Below are 20455 nucleotides of genomic sequence, written 5' to 3' on the forward strand. Positions count from 1 at the left end.
GCATTTGATGGGGGAAAAAAACCCAGGTCTAAAAATGACCCTATCATGGCAACTAGCCCTTAAGATCTGGACATTAAACCTTGTGCTCATTTTATTTCCTTAACAAGCAATTAAACTGGAATGCTATTATGGTATATCTAGCCATTTTTATGCTAGTATGCATACACATATTCATAAGTCAGAAAATATTGTTCTCATCGAAGCCAAAACCATAATACTTTGTTTTATCAGTTTTTAAAAGAATCTTAAGAGTTTGCAATAAAAACTGTCTAATGTACTTAAAATAATACCCATTTTATATAGAGGGGCAACTTTGAAAATGGATTGGTATCTATATGCTAAAAAAAAAATGTTAAAAATAATTTATACAGCTATGAGATTTCTAAGAATTGTCTATGCAGAAGTTTTGCAGAGATATACCCACAACTTTTGTCAAGACAAGATAACAAGAAAGAAGCAAGAAATTATAGGTGTAAAGCTTGCAAAGTATTGAGACCGCAATGTAGAATTTTTCAATACAACTCCAATCAATAATAACATGCGTTTATGAAAACAAAAACTTAACAACAACAACATGAAACAATTCTTAAAAAAGCAAACAACAATTTACTGAGCGTAAATTTTTTTTTAATGTAACAACAACTCATCAACTTTTGAACAAAGCGCAATGTCACCTGGAGAAAGTTCGTCTGATTTCTGAGAAGAGTTACTTGTTGCAGTACAGCTATCCCCTGTAGACCGACTGCTCAAATCTGGAGAGCTCTGAGGTTGAATCTCTACAGTTTGTTTGACAAGTTTATTTTTTCGCCTGAGTTCACAAGCTTCTTTGTAAGGGGGATTTATAGGAGACTGAGTAGGCTCATGATATGTGTATGCCTCACCCAGTCCTAGCTGAAAATTTAAAGGAAAACAATTTATATATAACATCGGCAATTGCAAATTCACATTAAAACTAAACATTCAATATAGATTACAAATTTAAATAAAGACATAACAATTAAGATTTTGGAACAATAGTTTTTTTAAAAAAAAACGTCATTAAATAAAAATACACATACGCATTCCAAAGCAACGAAAATTAATACAAAGGGAAGTAATAAAGATATTTGTGTTAACATTGCTACTTGAAACCTAACATGAAAAGTTCAAAGAGCTCTTACCTCTAAGGGATAAGTCATATCAGAATCAAAGCCACTGAGATCCCCACAAGCCAAGAAAGGAACTATTACTCTATTTGGACCTTCCAAATCTTTAAAATCAACCTCTAAAACAAATAAAATGACAAATTATTAAAACAATTCACTATTATTTCAATGAAATCAGACGTTTTTTTTTGTTTTGTTTTTTTAAAGTTGAAGGAGATGAAACTGATTCAAAACTAATCTTCTAGTTAAAATATACATAAGATTACTGCTAAAACTTTAAAAAAAAAAATTTCAAACAGCATACCATAATGTTGATCCAATAAAGGATTTGACATATTAGGAATGTACCCTTCAGGAGGGGAATAATTCTGACAGACCACAAATGCCTCTGGGGAAAATATTATATTTTTGTTATTGTAACTTCAAAACTATCCTCACATTAACATTAACAGTAGTGCATCAATTAATTTATTAAAATAAATGCAGTTACTCATAGTGACCAAGAAGAAGAAGAAAATGACACATTTCTCTGGCTCCTTATCTTCCTTTTAGATGGATGTAGCAATAAATTGATTTAATAGAAGGCAGAACATTGATTTAATAGAAGGCAGAACACTGATTTAATACTGAACATTATACATATTAAATGAATGTGAAAGTGATGTACTATTCACTTTAAAAACACCATGCAGGAAAAATGAGCAATTGACAAGAGAAAATTTGTCAGACAGCATTTGACCCTGTTGAACGCAAAGTTGCCTGTTCTTAAATTTTTTAAATAATTAGTAGAAATACAAGCAAAGATTTCTCTTTTGGATCTGATAGCCAATAGGACAGGAGAAGTAGAATTCACCTACTCCTGTGACATTTGAATACAAAATAAAAGTGTGGTCAGTTCTATGTGTAGCTGCCTTTACTTTCCCAGACTTGTGTCAGGTACCCATCAGAGCTGGATGGACTTTAGCACAGGATCTGAGCCCTAGATAATGGGGTAAGCATTAATGTGGAAGTCCACTACTTTGATTACGCTAACATTGTATAATATCATTTCTAACTTTAAATTTAAAACTCTATTTGAAGAACAACACATAAGAAAATTTAAAAGATTAGTATTACGATATTAATATTTAATTATATTTATGTAATAGATAAAGAAACTTAGTTTTAATTCACAACCTACTTTGAATATAGAAACACCTTTGAAAGAACTGATATTAAATATAAACACTGAAATGACATCTTCATATTAATTTGCCCAAAAACAATTACTTTATTAAAACTTAAAAGCAAATATAATTTACTGAATAAATAATGTCTCACCAATGCTTGAATTCCTACTGCTACGTGGTTTAAAAACAGTGACCAGAGGGAAAAATATTTTAAGTTGTGAATACAGTAAAGTTACGTCTTTTCCTCTAAAGATCTGGAACAAAATACAAATAATAAAGTTATGTTTAAAATACATTTGTACATGTTCAACAAAAAATAAATTACTTTGTAAATAATGAAGGGTTAGTTGTGTAACATCATTGTAAACTAACATAATGGATCAGGAAAACACTAAAAATTATTTCCACTTTATAAAACTAGGCAGTTGATTAATGTATTCTAAATTAAAACTAATTCAAACAATAATTATGGTAAAAGGGAATAAATCTTTTTTTTTTTAGTATAAAGGGAAGTAAGACAAATACACAATCAGCTTTCAGCGTTAACTAGAAATAAATGCATTCTGAGGAACTAAAATGGGTATCTGGGATGAAATGTTTGAATTAGCTAGTATTTCTCAAGATGTGATCTATTTTTTTTTACAGATCTTAGGGTGAGTTTTACTTACTTTTGCTATAAATGTCCCTCCTTTCTTTAGGACATGTGTTGTTATGTTCAAAGCCTGTAAGGTAGGAACAATAATACAGTTTAAAATAAAAATATTTATAATTTTATTACTTGAACAATCATGAAGTTTTATATTTTTATCCATCTGACAAGCTACAGACATATATTTTGTTTCTTTTATTTGCCTTCACAATTTGAGAAACAAACAGTTTGAATTTAACTCAAATTACTATTATGCCTTTTAAAATGAATACAATAGTTTAACACAGTTAAAAATTATGTGTAGTAATAAACAGCTATTCAAAAGTATTTAAAAAGCTTCAGTAATACTTGATAAAACGTCTATAATTCCACAAACTAAAACCAGTTGCTTACATTGATAAACATTTAATTAGGTAACAAAAATTAAACAGTAATGTAATGACACTAATGCTTTCAAATGTTCTATATGGTAAAGTGAATCTAAAAAAAGTATGTTTATTTTTTAACATTTCCTTGTTCTCGAATTTCAATATAAAAGGTTTTCTTTTTAAAAATCATTCAACAAAATAAATTATATGTAACATTTTTGTATGGAGATCTTCACTTACAGCAAGTAGAAGCTGTGCCTGAATGTATTCATCAATATCATGAAGGCCAGTAACTGAGGAAAATTTAAAAAATTGAAAAGTTAAAGTTTTAAAATTACATTGACTCGAAGTGCATTAAAGTGAAAAATATAACTAGGGTATCATATTTAATACATTTCTAAATACCATGGGTGTATTTATCAAGGGAGGATAATGTTGTACTTGGGGTGTTTAAACATTAGGAAACTTAATGCACTGGTGATAAAAAATGTATCAAAAGGAAATAGCTATTATACTATTGAATTTCAAACAAACAGAATATTTGGTTACACATTGCTGAATAGATAATTCTTTATCATTAAAACAATGTAAGTTATATTCATTTTTAAATACTGAGAGGTTGATTTTTTTTTTTTTTAAGATTTTTAAAATTTCTCATTCTATTATATTTGGGTATTTTTCAGATGCAGCTTATCAAATGGCTATCTCTGTTTACTGAATACAGTACTAAAGATAACAAAACACATTTGTATACCAAACAAAAAAGGAAGGTTTAAATAAAATTAAAGTCTTAGGTTATAGTTTACCATCTGGTGCACCATCACAAACAACAAGATCTGCTTCTTCCCCATCAAAGTGTCCTATTATAGCTTGTGCAGTTGATTTCTTTGAAACAAAATTAAATCAAACCAAATAACCAAACTCAATCAATATATGTTTCAACAATTTATATATATATATAGGTTTAGTGCTCCTTTTTTCTATAAATAAAATAAATTTATTATTAACTAAGCTCTGTAAACCCTACACTTGTTTTTAAGCTCAATGCAGCAGCTTATATATAGATAAGGGAAATTTAAGCCTAAAATAAGAAATAAATACACCAGTAAAACTGATAATTTTTAAAATCAGGCACACAATGCTTATTTTTTGCTCAATTACTAATGCAGATGGTGTAAAAATAGTTTTCTATTCGACACAATGATATGGAAATGTGACATACCTTGGTGATATCACCCTGCAGTTGAATCACTCCTGGTATAGGGGCCATGGCTTGAAGGTCCACAGCAACTATTTTGGCATCAGATTTACTTCCAGAATCACCCCTGTTAATATTTGCATTTTTTTAAAATTGCTGAACAATCATTATCTGAAGAGCTATAAAATGGAAGTTTTTGTAGCATACAAGAAAAATTCAAAATGCATCCAGGTCTAGAGGCTCACAGTCAATAATGCATGGACATGAACCCCCCTCCCCCCTTTCCTCCCCCCCCCCCCCCCATTGAGTGTTATACAAGGAAATACCAATGATGATGATGAGAGCCAAAATTCATAATTAAAAACAAAACAAACATAAAAAAAAGTTTTTTAATTTGTAAGTGATGCTTCGCAAACACTCTTATATGGTGTGCTTATTACATCTTTTTACATAAGTTGAAATTTAAGTGCTGCTATTAATATAATTTTATTTTGTGTTTGGTAAACAGTGTCCTAAATTTATCTTGGCATAACACACATATTAAAGCTATTGGTAACCTTACTTAATTAAAAAAAAACAGCTGTAAAACCCAACAGCGCAGAGTTACAGGAAAAGGTGATGTGAACTTAGAAAAGTTTACCTCAGTTTTTTTGCCAATACCTGACTCCAGCTGCCTGGTGCAGCACACAGGTCGACAACTTTAGTCACACCTGCGTCCAATTTCCAAATGATAAAAAAATGTAATGCTAGGTACAGGTACATATTCAAATTGATATTTTATAAACATTATTGATGTTGTTTTGATTATCAGAGTAGAGTATTATTAATGTGATAGACATAAAGGGTGTGGGGTGAGCTGACTTTGAGGATACAAATGCTAAATTGTTACTAATGTCTCAATGTAGTTGTTAAAATACTGCAAATTTAATAATCTAGATAGCGTGCGTTTATAATAATAAAGATGTAGTATTGTTTTTATTGATCATTCAGATAAGGACAATTGTGTTTTATATATATATATATATATATATATATATATATATATATATATATATATATATATATATATATAGTATATAGAAATTAAAAAACAAATACAAACCTTCAAATATATTAAAATCATCATTAATTTGCAAAAGCTTGTATGCACTACGAGCCCTCCATCCTTCTTCTTTAGCTCTTCTGTAATAGACATCTCTTTTATCCTTAGATGACCTCCCCATTTACACAAATTTCTGGTGATTATGTAAGAAATATAATTACCGATATTAATTCATGGTAAGTTTTTAAAATAATAAAAAATAATGGACGTTAATAAATATTGGAGGATGAAAGCCTAGCAGTAGGACGCTAGACTGCTAACTCAAAGTCTTGAGTTCAAATCTGGGTTCAAGTCAGTAAAACATCACAGAGTCCACCCAGCTCTAAAGGATACCTAACTTACTTACAGTAAAACTATGGCATAGTCTGCCAAGCCGTTCCGGAAACCACAGGAAATACTGTAAACCAACATTTATTTGCCGCCACATTATTTTTAATACATAATGTTTTAAAATGTGCATGGATTGATTTTAGTTGCATTTTAAATACCGTTTTGCTAATTATTTTGTACTTCTAATTATTTTAAGTGTATGTCAAGTATGTGCTAATTAATGCTGCTACTAAACATTGTTCTAGTTCATCTTACTACTTATAACTTTAGTAAATCTAGGCATATCGTCTTATTTTACCAACTAGATAGATCTAGTTGTCGCAAATCTTCTGCAAGTTTGTTTCTGTTTATTTTATTTAATAAAAAAAGAATTACTACACTCGACTTTATTAATATTAAGATTTACTAATTGTTGCTAATTTTCTATCAATTAAACATTAAATTAAGTTAAAACATTAATTTAATAAAGTGACTACTCCGAAAAAGATTTTTCGACCCAACATCTCCACCTAGTGGGCAAAAGATAGTTCTGCGCATGGGCAGTGACCTATGGCTAGGGTTAGGGATGGGATTAGGCCTTAGGGTTAGGGATCTGCAGTTGTAAACACACGCATGCTGTCCGCAAAGGCAAGTCATAGTTTCTCTCCATTGCGCATGCATATCTTTTTCCGGCTAGCATTGGCCTTAATTTAACGCACTTGACTTTATTTTATATTTTTATTTCAACGGTCAAATAAACTATGGTTTACAGTAGCGAATGTTACCGAAACTTGACAAACATTATAGATCTACCAGATAATTATATCATGAGACATGAGATTACCTAGATCTAGCTCTATCAGTATCAGCCTAGCTAGACTAGTTCTAACTAAAAAAATTACTAGATCTAGATCTCTAGATCTAGATTTCTAATCTAGATCTCTAATGCTAGTCTAATCGTGATTATTATGACTCAGACACTCACTAAGTAGATTTATTCTATACTATTAGATTACTATTACTATTACTAGAAAGTACTAGAATCTAGATCTCTAGATCTAGATCACATCTAGATCTAGAAATCTAGATCTAGACTAAATTCTAGACTCTAGCTAGACTAGACTAGACTCTAGACTGTGTCTAGATCTAGTCTAGCTAGAGTACTCTAGACTAGTACTGACTACTACTACTACTACTGACTATACTATACACTATACAGACTAAACTAGTGACTAGATCAAGATTGTATAGTAGGTTGAATTATGGATTTTTTAAAATAAAATATTCTGTTATTTCAAATACACCATTAAGTTCCTTACCCCTTAAGAGAACATTTGACACCACATTTAAATATCTAGCTTACTCGGTTGACGAGAAAAGAGAGAATTTGAAATTTTTCCGATATTGGAAAATGAAAGACAAAACCGCGTTTTAGCCCCTCGACCGGCATAACATTACGTCGTGGACGTGTGTACACGAGCTATTAATTCCCGCCATGGTAATTGCGTCAGCTTAGGTTATTTACTCACCGGAAAATAACAAAAAGCAACTGAACAAAAAGCAACTGGTTGATAATAAAACTATCTAGATCTAGTTATTTTATTATTTATTAAATTCTACTCTACATGTTATTCATACCATTTTATGAAATAATGAGCACCTGCATAAATCAAATGAACATAATAAATATTTTTATTTCAAATCCTAATTTTAAATAATATATGCATAAAATAATATGATAGTGTAATAGTTAAGATAGTTTATAAATAAAAATACATTTTACACTCAATCACTTTATATTGAGTCAACAGTGTGGCAGCTGAGGTTCATACATGGTATTAGTGTCTTTTTTTTTTTTTTTACATTACATTTTTTTTTCATCTTGAAAACATGACGTAAGTGATTTTTTTTTTTAAATAAAATCTCCAAACATCGTCACTCGCGTGATTGCTTGCTTACGTTTACTATCCTGTGGATGAAAAATCCCACCACGGTCGCAGGTCACCGTGAGTTCAGCAGGCCTATAGTACACGTCATAGAATGAACACGCATACACGAGATGGTCGGTGTCTTCACTTCTCTCTCCCCCCCCCCCTTCTTCAAGCAAATTGAAAAACAGACCTACTTCCCTACTTCTGGACATTTTTTTAAAAGTTCGGTCATTTTTTTAAAAGTTCACATATCATTATCAGGCATGCTAGACAGCCAGCTGTATAAAAATTATTTTTTTTAAAACTCGATCTACGTCTAGCTTAAAAAAAATAAATAAATAAACGTTTAAAATGCCCGTAAACAGATTATTTAGCGCAAAAAAAAGGCCGCTGAACGAGCATTTTTTAAAATACGCAGCAATGAAAAAGGCTAACGGCCGATCAATTAAGTCTAAAAATCGCCCGTAATTAGGCCTAGCTTTGAAAAAGGCCACTGAACGAGCATCACTGATTATATAAACGAATAGGCCACGCAGCGTTGACGAGGTTAACCACCGGTCACGAATGCAGCAACTGTCGGCCCACAGTGAAGAAAAAAATCAATATACTAATAAAATTACTAATACAATAATAATGTCCATAATTTTACTTTTTCCGCACATGCTACAATTGAATTATAATTAAAATACTAGATTTAACAGTTCATTCCGCAAAAAACAAAAACTAGTTGTTTCTGTGAGGTAACTAGCGTAACAATGACGTCATGATACTAAAAATAGCGGATAGAAATGTCAGCGGGGGTACCTCATCCTCGAGTGAGATTTTGGAAAAAGTAATCAAAAATACTGTAAATATACATGATAAATATATCAATTATATATTAATGTACAGTTAGTCGAGCCGTTTTCCCCGTTAGTCGGTCGTTTTTGGCGGCGGTTCAGTTTTTACGGAGAGTGCTCCACTAGACATCCTCTCATTATTTACAACCACGAATCTTGCGATTTTTTCTGGCATTCTAAGGCATATTATCCATTTTATTAGCAATTTGCATTAAAATAATGATGAGAATTTGCGATATAAACAGTTTTTTCATTTGTCGTGGATGGGACCCCTAAAATAAACGTAAAACCCGTCAGAAAACGACGCGTGACGTTTCAGGGTCAGAGGTCAATCCTACCATCTAAGCAATGCGCCAGACTATTGTATAGTGTATAGTATAGCCTAATCTAGATCTAGATTAGATCTTTCTAGATCTTACACATTACACAGCACACTCAGTCAGTCACTGAGCACAGTAGGCCCACGTTAGATTTAGATCTAGTAACAGACAAACTATTTTGAAATAATTTTCGGAAGATGCCGACAGGCCAAGGCTAAAACCTAGCAGAACTGAAATAAAGATTGACCAAATCAAAATATTTAGAAAATTGCCAAAATGCAAGAATATCATCAAGCGCCAAAATAAAAAAAAAGGGAAGAGATGTTCAAGTTTACGCAAACCAAAAGGCAAAAGCTTGGTATTAATTAGGCCGTATTTATTAATTTAACTAATAGAAAGTATTTAGGCCAAATTTAGGAGCCTAAAGTAAAAAAAAGTCCAAAGCTGCGCTAAAGAATTTTATTATTTCTAATTTAGTCCAAAATATTAGGCACATAACTTGTATTTTTAGCATTCATATTCCTCTTTGTGTGTGTGTGTGTGCAGTGTTTCTTTCAGACATATAGATCTAATACCGGGGGGGGGGGGGCACTTAAAACTTTTTTTTTTACATAAAATGTTATTTCGTTTTGGTGGGGGGGGGGGGGTCGGGGCAGTCTCCTTAAGAGATACATAAAAGTACTGCGTTACGCCCATTTTAATAGCAATCTCATAGTAAATATAGAATAATAGATCCATATCTAGATTATCTAGATCTAGTACTAGATAAACATGGTTTAATCGTAACAACTAGGAAAATAATAACGAAGCTGTTTTTGGAGATGCTGTGTTATTCACTTAAAATTAGCTGGCTGGAATTTTTTGTCAATGCTTCTCTGCAATATACTATATTTCTCTCTCTTGATCTTGACTAGATTCTAGAATAGATTCTACTAGATCTATTGATTAAAATTAAGAGAGTAGGACTCATTCTTCTCTATCTAGAATCTAGATCCAGTTATTTAGCATTATGTCTTATCGCAGAGGCCCTAGAATCTAAGGCTTAGATACTTAGATCTAGATCTAGATCTAGAGAATCTAGTCTAGTACTTAATTTCAAGATGTAGGCCTAAATGTAACAAAACGTGTGTAGCTGGTAACTAGATCTACCTTTATCTTTTGATCAAGCCATTAAGCAGTAAAATAAAGATTACACATATTATTTACAGTAGAACTAGAATTAAAATATTAATAAAGCTGCTAAAGCAGAACATAACAACAAATAGAATCTAGAAATCTAGATTAGATCTATGTTAATATTTTGAATAATTTTCACTTCTTATAAATTACAGTGAGTAACAGTGAAATCATTTTATTTTTAGACGTCATCATTGGACTGGTAAACTCAACTGAGACAACTCCAACTCAGCTGCAACTGGTAAACTAAACAAACAGTAAACAAACATTCAGAATTTCAGATTGATTGATTAACAGCAGGCCTACTGTCTGATTCAGTACTGAATGTATCATATGGGTAGTGTTGTAGACAGTTGTAGTAGTGTAGGTAGTGTATAGGCCTCAAATAGGCTATCTATTTATTTTACTTAGTCACGTTAGTGCATACAGTGCCATACAGACTTAGCCTTAGCTTAGAATTAGGCATACTTAATTATTTTACTTAGGGCCTAATATTAAATTATTAACTAATAATAGGCTTAACTAAATATTAAATAACTATTAACACTTTGAATACCTGTCATAATGAGCCCCCTGCGTGGCCTTAACCAACCAGCAGGTTTGTTGCATTGAGTGTCATTGAGTTAAATATAAACTCTAAATCACTCTAACTCTAAGCCCTAAGCAATAATAGTATAATAGGCCTAAATTAAGAGTGCTATAGCCTACACAAAAATACTACACATAGGTCTAGGCTACTTATTACTTAATGATGTTGATATACATCTATATCTAAAATAGACTGGCCTACCTACTTTTATTGTAAAGAATCAGCAATCATATGATGAGGAAAAATGTGATACAGTCAAATCAATGAAGTGCTTTAGATCATAGATACTGGTGAAGAAGTAATGAATCTCAATTACTGGATCTTCCTGGGCGCTGAATTGAACTGAAGTGTGCTGAATATGAACTTAAAGAATCTTTTTCAAGATTTTAACCCTAGGTATTTTTTTTTTAAACACATTTTCTGAAGTTATTTTACAATGTAAAAAGTAAAAAGATACCTCAAGTTAAATATAAAAATTATGGTAAAGGTTAATAGATAGTGCATCAGTCAATTAACTTAACATGATAAAAAAAAAAGCTGCATTGTTTATTTCTTCAGGTTCCTTAACTAGCTCTATCTTTAATTTTTATTTTTAAGGTTGTTGATGTAAGAACATTTTTATTTTAATCTCTAATCTTGGTGGATAGCCTAAATAAATAGCAATAAAACATTACATTTGAACAAATTAATATAAAAATGTGTAGCTATTGTTGTCACTGTAATTAATGATGAAAACTATGTCTTAGTTATCAGAACCCTCTCAATAAATGCTATATAAGCACATTTTCTTTCTAAAAAAGTTTTGTTTTGTTTTATTTATATATGAATTTTTTTTTTACGTTTCAGTAAATTTGTAGTCTTCACCTGTTTGCTGGTCTTCACAATTCTGTTCTCCCTACGTCTTGATAAAAGCATTCAATGGAGCTACTGGTTTGTCTTCTTCCCCATCTGGGTGTGGAAGCTGCTTGTACTGGTTGGCGCTCTGGTGGGCAGCTCAGTGTGGCTGCGAAACCCACAATACAGGTACACTTGTTTATTATGTGTAAAAGCTGTATAAGGATAAGTTCATCATCATCTTTACCATTCGTGCCGCAGACACATGGTGCAGATGAAGAAGAGTTCATCTGTTTCAGTGACTTCAGCATACAGTGTAGCCAGCAATATGCTCAACTCCTTAGTTTCCTTAAAGTGAGTCAGGTACCCAACACAGTTAGCTGGACACAGGAATGCCTTAAGCTTGTTATCCTTACTCAAGACTTTCAGGTTAGCAGTTGTAAGTTGTACCACTCGACCATGCAGTCCCAATAAGGATACAAAGAAATAAGAGGCTCAGAAATATAATTAGAGCAGTCGTACGTTCTACCCTTCAACAATGCTGTGACCGTAAGGATAAATTATTAAAGAAGAATGAACAGACCTAGAAATATAGTTAATATGGAATCAATTTATGCCATCTCTGTTATAGTAAATCACCTAGTCTTATAATTTGATTTAAAATTGTAGGCATATGCAATTCAGTATCTAATGTTCATTCAGTATAAGTGAGATAGGTATATTTTAAAAAAATAATAGACTGTCAGAAAAAAATTCAGGCAAACAGAAATGGTTGATTTACTAAGTAACACTTATGTATCGTCAAAATACTGAATAAATTAGTTTAGTGAGACATCTTTCATTAAATGTACATAACAACCATTTAATTATTATAAATATTATGCTGGTTAGTTGTAAATAGCATCACACAGTCAAAAATTAAAATACATGATGTTATTTGTGAAAACATGCGTAATTCTCTTTTTCATATGCAATTCTGTGGGATGGTATGGTTGGATGGTAACCCGATAGTCTATTTGAGTTCCAGGTTCATTTCAGCACAACATCCCAGAGTCCACCCAGTTCTGATGGGTACCTGACTCATTTTAGGGAACGTAAAGGCGATTGAACATAGTCCTGACCTCGATTCCTTCATGATCAGAGGTCACTGAAACAGGTGAACTCTACTCCGCCTGCATATGGACCATCAGGTTTGGAAAAAGTGTACTTTACTATCAGATTTCACCTAGAATAACTGGATGTGTTGATCCCAGGCAGGAAGCAGGCAGCAGCACCCAGTACAAAGCCATGATTGTATCCTGCGGGGAGCACCTGGCTCTGCTCATGTTTGAACTGCTTGTTGTCATCAACCTGGAGTCTGACGGCCACAACTGGCTCATCGTCTTCATCCCCCTCTTCGTCTTGTCTGTCTTCTGTATTGGAGCCTGTATATGGTGCGTCAAGAATGATCGCTCATGCGAGGTAATGTTCTTGGTTTTGTTTTCATTATTCAGAGATTGCTTCATTTCTTTATTCTACTCAACTATTTTATTTCTATAAATGAAATTGTGTGACCAGTAACCAGACTGTTCAGCTACCAGACATTTATTCTCAAGCGTGAGATTTTTGGGTATTTAAGACATTTTATACCAACAATATTTGATCATTTTAAAGTTATTTAATATAATCAAACAATGAGAATTTTGCCATAATAAATTATTGTCAAAACACTAACTAGATTGCCAAGACATGAAGGGTTATTTTTTGGAGTTTCTTCTTGACTGAACTTTACATACAAAAGCTAAACATTTTGATTGTTTTTCATGAACTTAAATATTTGAATAGAAAAAGTGAAAATGTTTTAAATGAAATTTGGAATGTTTTTTTAATATAATGAAAATGTAGGCCCAATAGCTTCAAAAACATGCTATTTTAAATATTTGAATAGAAGTGAAAATGTCTGAAACAAAGTTTTGAAATACTTTACAGTTAGAATAAAAGTGTAGACCTTACCTTCTATCTTGATTAAATAAGAAAAATAATTTCTATCTTTATGCCTTATTTAAGCTATAAATAATTTTCATTATTTTACAGCTGGAGTTGTTTTGTTCTGTGAATATCTTACAGTTTATCTTCCTTGCTTTGAGGTTTGATAAGATCATTGTCTGGAGTTGGGTGGTAAGTCTTAGATACAGTTAAACTTTTAGTTGTAAATTTGACTCTCTTTAATTATAAAAATAAAAGGATCAACATGGTCTAATTCTAATGGTAGAGCTTGCTAATGCTAAACTGAAAGTCAAGTCTGGAACCCGGGCTTGAGTCTGTAGGGTGACCCTGATTCCATCCAGCTGTAATGGGTACCTGACATGTTAGGAAAACCAAGGTGCTAGGTATAGTGCTGACCACCCTATCCCAGTGTATTCCAAAAGCATTGAATAAGATAAACTTGACTTCACCTGCCGCATATGTCGTGTACACAAATGTGATATGATAATAAAAACCCATCACTTATATTACAGTTTAGGTAGTAGCACCCTCAGTGATGCCAAACAGCTCAGTAATTTACTGGGTAGACTATTATTTAGTAATTGGAAATGGAATATGTTATGAGCACTGAACTAAAAATAGAAATATAATTCTCATTTTTCAACTATTGAAGTATATGAATGATTCTCATTTTCTTTTTACTTTTGTCTTGGAAAAAAATCTATACTTTATTTACTTTATAATTTATTTACTTTCAATTTTGTTTATTGCTTTCCTCTCTAACCAGTTGATCCTAGTTAAATTGGTGATTAAAATCTATATTAGAACCATAATACAATCCTTTATAATTATTTGCTCCAGCCTTGCAGTTTTACAAGCAATCTTTTTTCAATTTAAGTTGTCAGAACAGCAAATAGTTTACTTCACTATTATTTTAAACTCTCTTAATTTCCTTCTTATTTGTATATATTTTTAAGGGCTCTTCTTTTAACTCTCTTATTGTTCATTTTAGATTTAATATTTCATATTCCTAATTTCAGATTGTGTTTATCCCCATATGGATTATAATGTGCGTTGCCATGATTGGCGTACTGTATGCTGTGGCCCTTGCCATTATTCTCATACGTTCTCCTGATATACTAAGTGAGCAGAGACGAGGAAATGTTTCTACAGCCATTGGCTACTCATTCCTAGTCATCCCATTACTTGTCTTTGAGGTTTGTATTTGACTGCTATAATTTTTAAATATTTTGCTCTTTTAAAAAAAAATGTATTTAAACTAAGATGTAATTGTTTAAATAGATATTTTTTGTTGTTGTAATTTATAGATTCTGCTTGCAAATCGACTCGATGAAATCAATGACTTTGATTTCATCACAGTGGCAATACCTTTGATTATCTCCCTTATATCTCTTATTTGTTTGGCTTTTGGAGCTAAGGGAGGGAACTGCTGTAAGTGAAAACTTTGATCCTCTACCAGTAAATCAAATTTTGACTTGCACATAGTAATATTTTAAATTTTTAATTAGAAAAAAAAATTGAATACATATTAGTCTGAACATAAAAGTGACTTGTCACCTATCAATTTCAGGGTGGTTTGGCATTCGTAAAGACTTCTGCCAGTTCCTGCTTGGGCTGTGTCCGTGCTTACAAGAGTACGGCAATATTTCCTATTCAATTCAAAGTAACGACCATGACTCGCAGCCTCACTCTTCTGCTGAGGAGCAATCAGACCCTGGTGTGTCTGAGGTCAAGGTCAGGCTTAAAGGAAGTGATTCCATAGATCTGCCCAAAGTCGTAGTGCCAGCATTATCTATAGAAACTCCTGACTGACATTGTTTCATAACATAGGGATTTAACATTTGGAAATAAACCTGGGTTGTTTTTTAAAAAAAAAACAATGATGTCCAAACTGGCAAGTTCAGTTGTTAGCTAATCTCTTGCCTGTTAGAAAGGGAATATGGATGAATGAAAAACCCTAAGAGATCTAAGTGCAGAAATACTGGGACTCATTTGCCATACTTGTGGTAGAAAAAAGCAATGCTGTGATGACTTGGGATAAAATCTTTTTCAGATAATTGTTTGGCCAGATTTTTTAACACGGGAGTGTCAAAATGTCTTGTTCTGTGATAATTTATATTGAATTTATTTTAACAATACTGAGATAACTTGGCTTTGTTAGTATTTTTTAAAAAGCAGATACATGTTCAAGATGCTAAATTTTTAAAATCTCATGGTGGTAATTTAAGTGAAAGCAAAACATTGTTTTATTTTAACCTTTACCTGTGTAGAATTCTCAAATTTTAAAGTGTATACAATATTTAACTGTAAGTGTTTATTAAAAAAGGGAATTCTAAAAAAAAGAAATCAAGTTTGAATTATAGTTTTATAGGACTTTCTGTAAATTCAATAGTGTAAATATGTATCATTCACAATGGGAGTTGGGATATAACCTTTTATTTATCTTTGTAAAGCAATTTATTAAGTCCTGCAAAGTGTTGATGTCATAGAGGTGTATTCATCAGTTTTATCATAATACCTCTTTCATTGAATACAGTAGCAATAGCTTGTATGCTTATTATGTGTCTATCATGTAATTATCAGTAACCCAATGTTATGTTTAATTAATTAAGGTTATAAGTAATCTTATGTATACCATTTATTTAATTAACATTAATTTAATCATCATCTGGGTACCTCATTATATTAGCAATAGTTTTACCTTTTGTATGCAGTTAAGTTGTATTAAATTATACATCATTTAACACATTTGCAATAAGGAGGGTGTAATCCCAGACTAAAGATTTATTTAGTCTACAGCCACCATCCCCTATCTACAAACTAAGTGGGGTAATGCACCAGGGTAGGGAGTAAAAGACTGGGGGGATCCCTTAAATCTGGTAGCTAAAAATATCAGTGGGAAAAATGCTAGATTTATCTCGTTTTGGTGTGCCTGGATTTAGGAGTGAGAAAGAACACAAAAGTTAAACGAAAAGCTGTTTCCAGGTTGTTTTTTTTTACCTGTGCCTGGATTAATGACTGAGACAGAGAGATAGCACAAGAGTTAAACGAAAAGCTGTTTCCATTTGAAATGTGTCCTGGGTTTATTACCATGTTGTGGTGTGCATGGATTAAGGAAAGAAAAAGAGTGATTGCAAAAGTTCAAAGCCTTGTTTCCATTTGAAACTTGTGCTGGAGAGAGAAAGAGAGAGCATATTAGTTACATTAAAGCTCTGTTTCCATTTAAAATGTGTACTAGGTTCAGCTGGGGAGTTTTACTGGTCACTCATCTACTTCAAATTCAGTTGCCAAAAGATGAATTTATTTATCATCAGGTCTCAAATACCTATTAGAATGCCGTATAGGAACAAATATTTTTGTTCTCACACCTGCAAATATCTCCTGATAAACACACAATATATAAATTTAATCCCAAATTTGGACTTATATTGTAAAATATTAAATATGTGACTCTAAAATTTATAACTAAATGTATGATAACAAATTTCCCCCAACTGTCGCTTATATTATTTTTCTCAGGGTCCATTGAATGACATGTTTTAAATGATGTACATGAGAACCACTATGATGATGTGGGTTGAAACAGTTTTGTTTCTGTCTTTATTTAGTACTAGATGGCTTCATGTTGATCGTACTTACATCTCAATAACAATGTTTCAAGCTTTTTGACTTATGTATGCCAGTAAACAAAATACAAGTTAAAAAGTAGGGTTTTCAAAAAAATATTTTTAAAATTTTTATATTTTAGATCTCAAGGTTTGTTTTTAAACATTGGTCAATGTCTCCATTAAGTTATGGGTAATTTATTGTATTTCAACACATAACTATTTATTTGTGTGTTAGCATTTTGTGGTGTAAGTAGAGCTATAGAATAGGTCAACCTAATGACTGGGTAGATGTAAAGAAAAGGTGGATCTAGCCATAGGGTCGATCTAAAGACAGGGGGGGGGGGGGTCTAGTCAGAGGGTGGATCTAATGAGAAGGTGGCTCTAGCCATAGGGTTGATCTAAAGACTGGGTTTAGCCATAGAGTGGCCCTAAAGATTGGGTTTAGCCATAAAGTGGACCTAAAGACTGGGTTTAGCCATAGAGTGGACCTAAAGACTGGTTTTAGCCACAAGGTGGACCTAAAGACTGGGTTTAGCCATAGAGTGGACCTAAAGACTGGGTTTAGCCATAGAGTGGATCTAAAGACTGGGTTTAGCCATAGAGTGGACCTAAAGACTGGGTTTAGCCATAGAGTGGACCTAAAGACTGAGTTTAGCCATAGAGTGGACCTAAAGACTGGGTTTAGCCATAGAGTGGACCTAAAGACTGGGTTTAGCCATAGAGTGGACCTAAAGACTGGGTTTAGCTATAGAGTGGACCTAAAGACTGGGTTTAGCCATAGAGTGGACCTAAAGACTGGGTTTAGCCATAGAGTGGACCTAAAGACTGGATTTAGCCATAGAGTGGACCTAAAGACTGGGTTTAGCCATAGAGTGGATCTAAAGACTGGATTTAGCCATAGAGTGGACCTAAAGACTGGATTTAGCCATAGAGTGGATCTAAAGACTGGATTTAGCCATAGAGTGGACCTAAAGACTGGGTTTAGCCATAGAGTGGATCTAAAGACTGGATTTAGCCATAAGGTGGACCTAAAGACTGGGTTTAGCCATAGAGTGGACCTAAAGACTGGATTTAGCCATAGAGTGGACCTAAAGACTTGGTTTAGCCATAGAGTGGATCTAAAGACTGGATTTAGCCATAAAGTGGACCTAAACACTGGGTTTAGCCATAGAGTGGATCTAAAGACTGGATTTAGCCATAGAGTGGACCTAAAGACTGGGTTTAGCCATAGAGTGGACCTAAAGACTGGATTTAGCCATAGAGTGGACCTAAAGACTGGATTTAGCCATAGAGTGGACCTAAAGACTGGGTTGAGCCATAGAGTGGACCTAAAGACTGTGGACCTAAACACTGGATATATTCAGGCATAATTAAAATAAATGAGAAAAAGATCCAAGTATGTTAAAACTTAATCCATCGCATGAGAATCAGAATGTTGAAAAAATACATGTTAATTTTGTAGTAATTTTACAAGAAAGACTGCCAAAACTGCCATCAAAAACAGCAATGCAATTTGTAATTTAAAGAAACTCAAGCGTCTTATTTCCCTGAAATAAACAGAAACAATGCAAATTTGTTGTTAATTTTCTTAAGTTATTTTTAAAACTGAGTTAACTTTTATATCTGTTGTCATTCTTTGTTTTTGGTAAAGGTGTGTCAATGCTGTTTTTTTTTTTACTTTCATTTGATACATAGTTTACATATATTTTTACATTCTTTTTTACATATATTTTTACATTATGTCTTTTAGAAGTTGAAAAATTATTCACACAATTTGAAACAGATTGTAGAGTTAAATCTGATAGATTTATTGTTGGTCTCATGGAAATGTACAACTTTGTTGATTTTGTATACATCACTTATGTTAACCATTAAATCTAATACTTTGTCCTTTGTGACTATACACTTGTTCACTTCATAACCTACATTATACCTCCATTTTATCATTGATTGTTTTATTTCCTATAACTATAGCATGGCCTTTATTTTTCTATTTTCACCACATTATTGCATAGTGCTAACCACTTTATCCCTTCATATGAAGAGTTCAGGGAAACAGATGAACTCTACTTCATCTGCCCAATGGACTAACAGTCCAGCCTAAAAAGGGTATTTAAAAAAACACAATGTGATTATGTCCCTTTAATTTGTCTGCTGATAAATTAATTTAACTGTTTTGCTGTATGCTTTTTTTTCCTGGTAGCTTCCTACCCTTGATCTACCTCCCTCCTGATTTTGTGAATAAACCAGACATCACTAGATCAGGTATCACCCAATGTGGTAAATGAGGGTGTAACCCTCACCCCCTTCAACAATTTTACATTTTCTATTGGGTGTCATCCCTCGCCACCTAGTTTATTTTATTTTATTTAGATAAAACGTTTTGTCGGTCAATTTTGACATTTGGTTTCGCCCTCTAAATGGTGTCAACCAACGCGGACCAAACCCCCTGCCTTTGTGGCACTACTGAAATACACACCTCGTTCATTTAGCCCAGGGGTCTCCAAACTTTTCAGTTCGAGGGCCGCATTAACTAACAAATTTCAGTTCGGGGGCCAGTTTCTTCCAGGCATGTCTTTGATTTTTCTGCACAAAGTTCCTCAGCCATCACCAACAAACGTTTTTTCCATGGACAAAAAGATCTCCGCGGGCCGGATGAGAGGACCTCGCTGGCCGCAACCGGCCCGCGGGCCGTAGTTTGGAGACCCCTGATTTAGCCCATTACTCTTTATCTACTGCTGGCCTACATGTCTGAATGTTCTGTTAGGTGGGTTTTTTTTTCCTGTGCTGTATGCCCATACATTCCCTGAACTAATGTGGGACAACATTAGGTTAATATATACACTAGCTTGGCTTTGTGTTTATATATTTTATTTAGTTTTTCTAACATGTATTGAAAAATGTATCAAAGCTGGCTTTGTTAAAAATTGTGTCAATTTTAGAAGCATCCAAACTAAATGCTGTTTTTGCATTGTAATTTCTGAAATAATGTGGAAAATAAGCATGGTGTTTTTAAAAGAAGGTGATTATGTTTATGGTCAGTGTTTATTTTAATAATGAATGGGTCATATTTTAATTTTAAATGGTTAATTTCTGTCAAAATTAAAACATGTTTGTATTTGCCTATTTATAATGGAAGCATGTTACATACAAGGCTTCTGGTCAATTATTTTAAAAAAAAAAAGAAAAAGAAAAACTTAGAATCTTATGATTTATTTTTCAGCTTAGAAAT

At 32.7% G+C, this 20455-nt stretch overlaps 2 protein-coding genes across 4 annotated transcripts; one reads left to right on the forward strand and one right to left on the reverse strand.

Moving 5' to 3' along the window:
• Nucleotides 1-613: 613 nt before the first annotated feature.
• On the reverse strand, nucleotides 614-9901 carry LOC131936867 (putative tRNA (cytidine(32)/guanosine(34)-2'-O)-methyltransferase). 3 transcript variants are annotated; one of them, XM_059293967.1, is made up of 11 exons: nucleotides 9868-9901; nucleotides 5632-5764; nucleotides 5170-5239; nucleotides 4554-4656; nucleotides 4138-4216; nucleotides 3572-3624; nucleotides 2983-3036; nucleotides 2466-2568; nucleotides 1450-1533; nucleotides 1161-1264; nucleotides 614-891 (listed from the first exon to the last, which is right to left on the reverse strand). In XM_059293967.1, the coding sequence occupies exons 2-11, from the start codon at nucleotides 5750-5752 to the stop codon at nucleotides 628-630; spliced, it is 1035 nt and encodes a 344-aa protein (XP_059149950.1). In that variant the 5' UTR covers nucleotides 5753-5764; nucleotides 9868-9901; the 3' UTR covers nucleotides 614-627. The 3 variants fall into 3 exon arrangements, with proteins under 3 accessions (XP_059149950.1, XP_059149948.1, XP_059149949.1); XM_059293965.1 differs by lacking the exon at nucleotides 9868-9901 and adding an exon at nucleotides 9130-9192; XM_059293966.1 differs by lacking the exon at nucleotides 9868-9901 and adding an exon at nucleotides 9137-9180.
• Nucleotides 9902-11024: 1123 nt separating this feature from the next.
• Nucleotides 11025-17928, forward strand: LOC131936866 (transmembrane protein 185A). The gene is made up of 7 exons (XM_059293964.1): nucleotides 11025-11191; nucleotides 11642-11818; nucleotides 12883-13090; nucleotides 13703-13786; nucleotides 14635-14811; nucleotides 14923-15046; nucleotides 15186-17928. Exons 1-7 carry the CDS (start codon nucleotides 11154-11156, stop codon nucleotides 15425-15427), a joined length of 1050 nt encoding a protein of 349 aa, XP_059149947.1. The 5' UTR covers nucleotides 11025-11153; the 3' UTR covers nucleotides 15428-17928.
• The last annotated feature ends 2527 nt before the right edge of the window (nucleotides 17929-20455 follow it).

Source organism: Physella acuta, unplaced genomic scaffold (assembly GCF_028476545.2).
Source record: "Physella acuta isolate Inbredline_101_S28 unplaced genomic scaffold, ASM2847654v3 ptg000192l, whole genome shotgun sequence".
NCBI classification, from domain to species: Eukaryota; Metazoa; Mollusca; class Gastropoda; family Physidae; genus Physella; species Physella acuta.